We start from the raw sequence: 9,720 nt of genomic DNA, 5'->3' as shown, positions 1-9,720 counted from the left end.
CGTTTGTAGACCCTGGGCTGTCTACGGTGTGTTCTGGGGACAGGCAGCTCCCAGATAGTGAGGGGATGTTTGCTGTATGTGACAACTAATGTTGTAGCCTAAAACATGCATGACATCACTTAGAGCACCTTAAAATCTGTGTGGACAGCAGGTACATTAAATTGTATTGGAATCAATAACTGCACACAAACATTCAATTGTCGCTGTCTGTCACATGGAAACTGCTTTAATAAAAAATGATGTGCGATTTAAAGGGAACTGTCCCTAAATTCCATTCAGTATCAAATGACTGATGCAATTCATGATGTCTGGTACATCAATTTAAAGCCAGGAATTTCCTCTCTTTCGTTTTGTTGTCATGCAAAAATGCATATTATAATAAAGCATATTATAATCTGTCTGTCCAAAACACTTGGTACAATCAGACATGCTGGATAAGCTTCGTAGAGTGATATTGGTGACCTGCTGAACTGTAGAGACCACACAGCAGGTTATGCAACCTGTACTGGGAGGTGTGACAGATTTTCTACCTACCCCCCTGCAAAACATAAAAAGGCACAAGACCTGATTGATTAAATTCAGGCATAGTCAGCCTGTCTGTCACTCCAGCACTTAAGATCAGACTGAAATATCTCAACAACTACTGGACAGATTGCAATAAAATATTGTGTTGTGGTCAGCAGTCAGTCGTGAAGCAGGCGTAGATGGTACAAATGCATCACCCTCAAGCGCAGGTAGTCACTACAGCACTACATATTAAGAGAAGACCTGCTCTACATTCTGGTGTGAGCAAGCACTAAGACGAAGTTATCAGGATGTGGGAACAGGCCCAAAATAGGGACACCTGCTGTCCAGAGTTGAAACTGAAAAGATGAACTGAAACTTGGGAGTATACTTTAGTGGTAAAGATGAGGGTGGAAATTTTGGTGTATTTTAAGTTGTTTTTTGTCGGGGGGGGGGGGATCTGTCTCTGTGGTCCGTGCACAGTGTGTCAGGTGTCCTCTGCAGAGCAGGGCCTGATCAGAGGAACTGGGACACAGGATAGGCCAGAGAAACTGGAGCACCACTGATTGTTGGAGGAGGAGGAGGAGGAGCGGCAGCAGCAGCGGAAGAACGGGGTGGCTAAAAATAATGTATCTCCAAGGAGAACAAAAATACATGCATGCAGTCCTTACACACACACACACACACACACACACACACACACACACACACACACATGCATACATATAGGTGATGCATAGAACAACCAAGCACAGTAGTTTAGGTGATTAGACACAGCCTAAAATAAAGCAAACATAGAAAAGCAAAGAAACTTTTGAAATGAAACTACTCTCTAGGCTAAGCTGATGCTCTCATTGACAGATGTTTTTTGTAATGGCATCCTAAAACACACACACACAAATGCTTCCTGTGACTGACAGACAGAAATGTCAAGGGACCTATTAGCTTCACACTTCCATACGGACACACACATACTGTACATCCAAATCCAGGCAAAAATTGCCCTATGAAATCTTTCCAGCTTGCCTGTTGTCAGTTAGTTGTAGAAATTCAGGTCATTGCATATTTCTTTTAACCTGAATATTTGGAAGCTGTCTATTCTGAAGAAATGCAGTGAAAAGGGTGTTAAAATTAGAAGATGTGAATACCTGTATGTTGGCATTGGAGAACGGGGGCTTACCTTCATGCTGTTGAGCCCAGACTCTCCCCAGCTCAGCCTGGTAGAGACAGATGAGGAGAACAGCACAAAGCCCCATGTCCAGGCAACTTTTCTCCCTCCTTTCCCGACTTTTATCACTCCTCTCGTCTTCTTGTTGTCCCCGTTTCCCCCTCTCACTTCTCTGGAAGCAACGGGGCGCCTCACTCCTCCACTCCCCTTACTTGCGTCTCTGTCTTCGCCTCCGCTCTCCCACACAACTGCTTTTTCCTCACCTCAGCCAAGGTTGACTGCTTTTCTCTCCCTCCTCTGTCTGTCTCTGCTCTGCGTCCTTGTTTTTCCCTTTAGAGTAACTTCTGGGATGACGGGTCCATGGCAGGAAAATAGTTTGCTCTTCCTTTGCTCTAATCTCATTATTTTCTACTCCTTGAAATAACTCTTCACAGCTCCCCCCTCTGTCTCTGTCTGTCTTGTTGCTTGCATTTGTGTCTCTGTTTTTTCCACAAAGGAGAAATATTTATGTATTTCTGAATTTTTTTTTTTTCCTTCCAAAAAAGAAAAAAGAAAAAGGGGGCAGGGAGTTGGGAGGAGCATGTCTCCCCCATGTGGAAGCATGTTGAACCAAAACAAATATGATATTGTTAAATGGTTGACATTCTGAGAAAACTTCTTTCCTCTGGTTTGTTTGAAGAAAAATATTTCATAGATTAACGCAATGAGTATGTTTTCTTTTTGTTTTATTTTATTTTAAAAGTGACAGAGGGTTATAGCCAGCAGAAAAAAAGTTACATTTTTTAAAATCTATGCTGAAGATATGTTCCCGATCGAAATTAATTAATGAATTAATTACTTGAAGTAGGACTTTGAATTTACTCTTGATTGTTCTCTCTCCCATTTTAAAGGATTTGTTGAAGTGGTTGGCGTAAAAACGCTCTAGAGTTTATATTTTCTATACATCTCTGTGTTGGCTTACCTTGTGATGCTTTAGTCTCCTTAATGTTGTACATACTTTACAGGCTGTTTTCTTGGTTTATAGTGATTTTAAAATCCTGATAATGGACATTATTTAGATTTGTGATTATTGGTCGCCAGTGACCCTTGCTCCAGATTCTCATCTTACCCTCTTCTTTAAAAAAAAAAAAAAAAAAAAAAAACTGGCACAAAGTAGACACAGGGCTGTTTTCTATTACAGCTGGACTCACACTCTTCTGTCTTGATCCAATTGAAAACAGCTTAAAGGGGAACATTATTAAAACCTTACCAGAAATGCAATTCAAACATCTGAAGACAGGTTTATCTGATTTAATATTATATTTAGTGTATTTATTTTGTCTATGGACCTGTGAGCACATTTTATTATCATTGATTTACTCCCTCGTCAAAATAATTAACGCCACCGTGTCTAAATAATAAGAAAGGACAGATGTGGAGTTGGTTTTGAGTCCGCGAGGCCATTACGTGAGGTGCTTTCCCGGTGAATGTTTGTGCTGGGCACACAGTGTACTTGTCCAGTTCAAAATTAATCCTGTTCAAGACCTTTGCTGTAAGTCATCACTTTATTGTTTTCCCTGTTTTTTGCCTTAAAATGCTGCATAGCTGCAAACTGTTTTATCAAATAGTTTTAAAAAGAAAATACTGCCAATTCTTCCCTAAAGTAGTAACAACTAACTTACAAAGAACCTTACAATGAACTTTACAATGAACACAGGTGCCAATGAATGTATCTGTATCAGCAACAACAGGAATGGCACTTGAAGAGCGTGGACCGCCGCCAACGCCATTGGTGCATTAAGTGCTCCTCACATGGTCTCATTTCCTCAGTTGAGAAGTCGTTCTTCTGACTTTGGTGTGTTCAAGTCGTAATGTGGAAAACAATATGGAGCTGAAAAGATGTGTTGGTATTTTATTGCCCAGAGCATTTAAGCAACATGTTAATAGCAACAATTTGATTAGCTGTTTTCAGTATTTGCGGAGTCTACTGTATATCAACGACGTTTCATTTCCGGGATTGTTCAGGTGCCGCCGGAAATTTTGCCGGATGTCCGTCACGTTCCGTTTTCATTGTGTTGGGTTTCTAAACTGGATTTCTGGGTAAATGCAGGGTAAATCCAGACAGCTAGCTAGACTATCTGTCCAATCTGAGCTTTCTGTGGCGCGACTAAAGCAACTTTTGAACGTACGAGTTTCTTCCCGATGCTATTTTGCAGAGGCGTTGTTGCTCCGTCCGACGATTGTGATTGGTTTAAAGAAATGCCGATAAACTAGTGCAAGTTTTTCTCCCATCTCGGAATGCTGTGTGGACTAGCCAGACCCTCCTCCGCAGCGCTGTGGGGGAAGGTCTGGCAATGCAAGGTGAGTAGTTGCGTGACAACAAAAGAGCAAAGGTGAGTCATGAAAAATTATCAGTAACTCATTTTTTTGTGTATAAGTATATGCCCTGGGATATGGATCCACTCCAAAATGTAATGGGTTCTTCCTTGGCCCATGCTACACCTTTCTACCAAGTTTCATGAAAATCTGGCTAGCAGTTTTTTTCTTGCTGACAGACAAACCAAGCCAAAAACATGACATCCTTAGCGGAGGTAATAAAGATACCTCACTTTTAAGACAATACAAAGTTAATGACTAGAGTAGACATTACTGCATCATTCCAGGCAGATGGAGTATGGGAGCTCATCTCTGTCATCACAGTTGCATTGACTCCACTCATCGAGCAGAACCAAGCGTCAAAGTGAAACCTGAGCACTGTCAGAGAAAATAAGTTTCACCTCGTAATGGCAATGTTTTGTTTGTGTTAACATTTACTGGCTGCATTTCACCCCTCACTTCACTTAATGAGGAGCAACATTAAACCTCTACCCTGTTTGTGGACAGTGTGGAATGTCAGCAGTAACACTGAGAAAATGGCTCTGAGGCATTTCTCGCACCTCGTTTAAAATGGGACTTCAATTTAAATTTAAGGTTGGAAGTATAAGTAAAGTGCTTGCACTTGGACATTTACATTTCCAGGCATATTAAGGGGCTAGTATACTCTGTTGAACTGCTTAGTGGGTGGTTGAATAGCTTAGAAAACTCCCTCAACACCCACACCTTGCTGACGTCGGACTGCGGGACGTCTGTGTCCAACCGAAACTGACGACCCAACTTTCACAGCTACTTCATGCTCACAAAGGAGCCAGCGTTTGAACTTCTCTCCCTAGCTCCCTTTTTTCATTCTCAACAAACATTTTCTGTCACTTTTTGTGATCCAAAATGAACGCTACAAATATCTTACCTCTCTCTATTACGTTTGACTTTTCACTCCACCTTCAAATGAAACTGTTGTGGGCAGTTTGTGTAAATTGTCTTCTCAGTTACACACCTAGAGTCATACCGAAACAACATTAAATCTTGAAGAAACACCATGTTGACCTCATTGTTATCCAGTTCCCTTAGTAGACATTCCTCCTCTGCCAATCGTCCATCCATTACTGCACAGAACATGTTTTTCTTGGTGGTGGGAAGGCAGACTTCTCATGCCCTCCACTATTCAGAGCTCCCTGTGGGGGGTCAAGGTCCATTACAATGGACAAACCTCACCCTGCCCGTTGTTTTTGTTAGCCCCTAATTGCAAGAGCCACAGCAATGTTGATTGTGACATTCATTACGAACGTCATTAGCAGAGCCATTAACACTGGGGGGCATGTTAAGGAGAGTTTGGAGACAGTTATCTGCTGTTGGCATTGGGTAAATAAAAAGGGGGGATATCTTGCTGTAAGTACGTATGTAGAACAAGAATACGTGTTTGAGGGAGTGTGATGAAGAAAAGGAAAAGGGAGTTGTCGTTGAACTTGTAATTCTTGGGTTGGGAATCTCAGAAAATAAATCCAAAAAGCCTCATTAGGGAGGAAATACAATTTATGTCTTCAATATATCGGCAGATAAGTTAAAAACAAAAACAAAGGATAAGTTGCCAAATAGTTTTCAGTCTGACTCACAACACTGTAACTCCTAAATCTCTGACTCAGACAAGATCCATATCCTGCTATACAAAGACATTTGTCATAAATGCATTTTCAGTGCTCAATACACACAAATCAGAATCATTAAACTACTCCGATGATTGCATAATCATGATACAATACTTATTTACATGTTGCTAATTGATCCAGTTACCGCTATTGTGCCTACTAATTGACCGCCAATTACGTCATTAGCCTGTTTTGATAAGGACTTAACTACCTGGAGCTGAGATAAGTGCAGACCCTGCGGCATCTACGTAACCAATCTGTGCTGTCTCCCACTAAGAACATGTAAATGACTAACAATTATCCAGGCATGTACTGTAAGTCTGAGCCAAAATACTGAATGCCAATGAAACAATGAATGCTAATGAAACAATGAATGCTAATGTTAAGTAAAGCTCAAACACAGACGTTGTGCTTACTGACAGTTCCTTTACATTGTACAGCCTTTAGTCGGAGAGATCATAAGACTCATAAGGCTTGGGATGACACCAGAATGAGACAAAATGTGATGTAAAGCTTACGGAGCCTTCGAGTGGCCATAGGAGACAGAATATAATGGGCACTACCGCTGCTAAATGCATATAGCGGAATCCCTGCAGGCTCCATATGAGTTTGTGTAAAAGCTTATTATTGGCATATTATCAAGACGCATGCTCGTTTTATAGCATGTTCATCAACACCGTTTGGCCTCCATTGAGTTACATTACCTTGCGATAGCATGTGAATTGACACTTTAGCGAGTAGTATGAAAGGGCGAAAATCCACAAAAGGTGGTTGGTCGGGGTGGTTGATGGGTAAAACACAGGACTGTCACCCAGGAGACCGGGGATTGTGTCCCGCGTGTCATGTTTCCTTCGTCTCCCACATGTCATGTTTCCTAAACTCAACTGTTGCTTTCTTCTCGCGATAACACGGCAAGTGGCGATAACAGGACAAGTTGCATGTATGTTTACGCCCGCTGTATACATCGTAGACATGTACGCGGAAAGCTCAAAATATGTACAGATAACACGCCACTTGGCTTAAGAAAGTCGGCGTGTATGTTTAAGTCATGATGTCTCAAACCGGGAGACTAGCCTCCCTCGAAAACGACCTCATTTGTTTGTTCAAGCAGCAATTACGACTTGTAGTTACGTTAATACATCATAAACTATTGACCACGGAGGATTTTATTCTGTAAAGTTATCCCGTTTTTCGGCCTCTAGTGGCTGTTAAGACAGGAGCAAAAGGTGACGAAGTTTAAGAGCACTAAAGTCCTCGTAAGGAGGCAGGTCGGGGTGAAGGAATCCGTAAAACAAACACAGGGCTTTCACCCAGGAGACAGTTTTTTTTTTTTAAACTTAACAACTTAACCAAACTGCAGGCCAGGCTGTCCTGATTCATTTTCAGGCTTCTCACGATACCTTTTCACCCACTCACTCTTTTCAGGTAAAAACACAGCTGTAAAGGATGTCATAAATTACACCCACTTGTTGTGAGAAAAGGCTGTATAGCAGATGAAATTGAGACCATAGGAAGGTTATATACAAAATTAAAGAAACCCATCATGAATGAAAGAACAACATGTTGTTGCTGTCGAACTAGCAGGTTGAGAATCATCTTCACTTTTATACTCCATGATGATATGTCTGAAGCATTTCAACAGACCAGTCTGCTTGTTAGGTTCTCCATTTTGATGTATATCAAGTTATTACCTTTTTTTAATACTACAGTGTATTATTGTTGGTCTGATTATTTTTTAATACAAAAAACTGACATTGTTGAAGAAAATGTGCAAAATGAATGAACAAAGTTTGTTTCCCTCAAGCAACTTCTCTCCCCTCCACTCACTCCCCTTCTCCCACCGGGAACTAATGGCTGATGGTAATTACATTTAATGAGATCATGGGGTCGTCTGCAGAGTGCACTTCTGCAAATTGCTCTCAGCGTGGGGTCTGAAGTGGGATAAGGTAGGGGGCGACGGGGCAGGTGAGGTCAGGGCCAGGAGTGTTTGCCCAGTGTTTTGACCCACGGTGGCTTCACCCGTCACTCAGTGAGCACTGAAACATGTCGTGCATTTGTCTGCCTTTGTCTTTCTCATTTGTTTGTCTGGCAGAGATAACCACACAGAGGTGGTGCTCGGCTCTATTGTGTGACGCTGTTGTCAGCCCATCACGTCCATCCATCCCCTCCCAGCCCCCATCTCCCCTCTTTCCCTTTCTCCCTGCTCCACGACTGGTCATTTCGCCACTATTTTCTGGCTGCGGGGGGTGATTTGGTTAGTCCATTAACAACTAATTGTCTCCTCCTACCCTGTTGCTTGGGCAAACAGACCGGTGGGGGGTAAAGTCAAGCCCTGGTGACCTATAAATGTCACACTGGAAGAGGAGGCAGCCACTGTCACTGCATGATTCTTTGCAGTACACACTTACTGGGACATTTGGATTTACGGTGGAGCCATAGCTTGAGTCACCCAGTCTTGAGTTAATTGTTTTCAGCCTCTCTTGCTTAAATATTAATTTTTATTATTATTTGGTTGGTGGAAATGTTGGGGAATCTTTGGATGCTATGCCTGTGTCTCTGCTTCTCCTCGACCCAAGCTCGCATATGGGCCTGGATGCTCAACATGCCTCACAGCCCCCCCAAAGAAGGAGCAAAGGCGCCTAGAGAAAGCGCTCCAGTAGCCAAAGCAATCACGGTAAGATACTAGATACTGTGTATCAATGTAATGGTTTCCTTGAATTAATTCATATTGTTTAAAGGCAGTTTTGTGTTTGTGTCGTAAAAATATTTATTCTAAAAGATCGGAAAATGTCTGTTTAAAGACATAGGTTGCCCCCAGAATCAGTGTCAATCTTCTTATATGATAAATCTGCTGTTAATGCTTTTTTGCAAGGCAATTTAGTCCCTATATCCACAAGTTTTAACAAAGTCTCAGTGAAGTTTTAACATTTTGCCCCTTTTTTTCTCCCCAGGCTGTGTGCGACCATGACCGGGCCTGTGGACGGGGTTTCTCCTGTGATCGACACTTTGGTCTTTGTGTTCCTCTGCGAGGGGAAGGCCACTACTGTCGCAGGGACGCCCAATGCGTCCGCGGACTCAGCTGCATGTTTGGGAAGTGCCACCGCAGCATCCCCAACGGGCAAGAGGGTAAGAGTGTGCCAGCAAACGCCTTAAAAACCCTGTTTATTTAAAACGTGGGAGAGTGTGTGTCTTTTGTCAGTTTGGAGATTCAACAACAACTGGATCTAAAAAAAACAACTAAAAAAACGTGTCTTTATTCAGGTGCCAGATGTAAAGTTGACAGGGATTGTGGGACATCCATGTGCTGCGCTCGACACCACGGTGAGCAGGTGTGCAAGAGACGTCTGATCAGCGGAGAGAACTGCTATGTTCCCGATGGTGGTCTGGCATTCAGCATTAACCAGATTTGTCCGTGTGACGAGGGGCTAGTGTGTCGAAAACACGGTGCATCACACCAAAGAGAGTAAGTACAGCGAATAAAGTTTTCTTCGGAAATGATTTGCTTAGAATATCAAAAGCCAAGGCGTGATTACCAAGGCCCCCAAAAGGCTCAGGGACACAGCTTGTCAAATGGTTGTACAGCATTTTGTTTATTGCAAAATTGTTGAATTTTAAACCACATCACGTGATGCGGGTCCTGCGTTATTGGAGCCCTTTGCATAAATTTAGTTTTTAGTCTTGACTGCTAGATCTAAGTAGGTTTTGGGTATGTGTTGAGTAAAGCACACTCAAAACAGTCATCACACACACTCACTAAACAAAACTCTTGATTTTTGTGTCTGTGTGTGTTCTTGATTGTACACTGTTGTCCCACGTTGCACAAAGAAACAGAGGAGGTACTCCCAGCTGGAGGAAATTAAAAGAATTATGGATGTCAGCAAAATAGCTCCAGGAACAGTTTGGAAGGCCAAAGAAAAAATAATCAATTAAATCCTTGGAACAACATTTGGGTGACAACAAGTTTAATTGGCAGATACATTCCAACGTTGCAGTTTTATTTGATAGACTTTGGCACATTTAGTGTAATGGTGTTACGTTGTGTGTGTGTGT

At 42.2% G+C, this 9,720-nt stretch overlaps 2 protein-coding genes across 3 annotated transcripts in view; one reads left to right on the top strand and one right to left on the bottom strand.

Moving 5' to 3' along the window:
• The window catches only part of LOC116670960 (plexin domain-containing protein 1), a 16,795-nt gene extending 14,623 nt beyond the window's left edge, over positions 1-2,172 (bottom strand). The window contains exon 1 of the mRNA XM_032501752.1: positions 1,685-2,172. Coding sequence (XP_032357643.1) covers positions 1,685-1,760 — 76 coding nt within the window. The 5' untranslated portion in view covers positions 1,761-2,172. The remainder of the gene's footprint in view (positions 1-1,684) is intronic.
• A 4,594-nt stretch (positions 2,173-6,766) lies between these two features.
• The window catches only part of LOC116670970 (dickkopf-related protein 3), a 3,344-nt gene continuing 390 nt past the window's right edge, over positions 6,767-9,720 (top strand). Inside the window, exons 1-3 of one of the 2 annotated variants that reach the window (XM_032501771.1) lie at positions 6,767-8,344; positions 8,622-8,796; positions 8,932-9,133. In XM_032501771.1, the coding sequence (XP_032357662.1) occupies positions 8,192-8,344; positions 8,622-8,796; positions 8,932-9,133 (530 nt within the window). In that variant the 5' untranslated portion in view covers positions 6,767-8,191. Of the gene's footprint in view, positions 8,345-8,621; positions 8,797-8,931; positions 9,138-9,720 lie in introns of those variants that run through there. The other variant, XM_032501772.1, reaches the window with a different exon arrangement.

This window comes from Etheostoma spectabile, chromosome 21 (genome assembly GCF_008692095.1).
Source record: "Etheostoma spectabile isolate EspeVRDwgs_2016 chromosome 21, UIUC_Espe_1.0, whole genome shotgun sequence".
NCBI lineage: Eukaryota > Metazoa > Chordata > Actinopteri > Perciformes > Percidae > Etheostoma > Etheostoma spectabile.
Note: the sequence above shows the minus strand (reverse complement) of the source record. Positions and strands in the feature narration are given on the sequence as shown.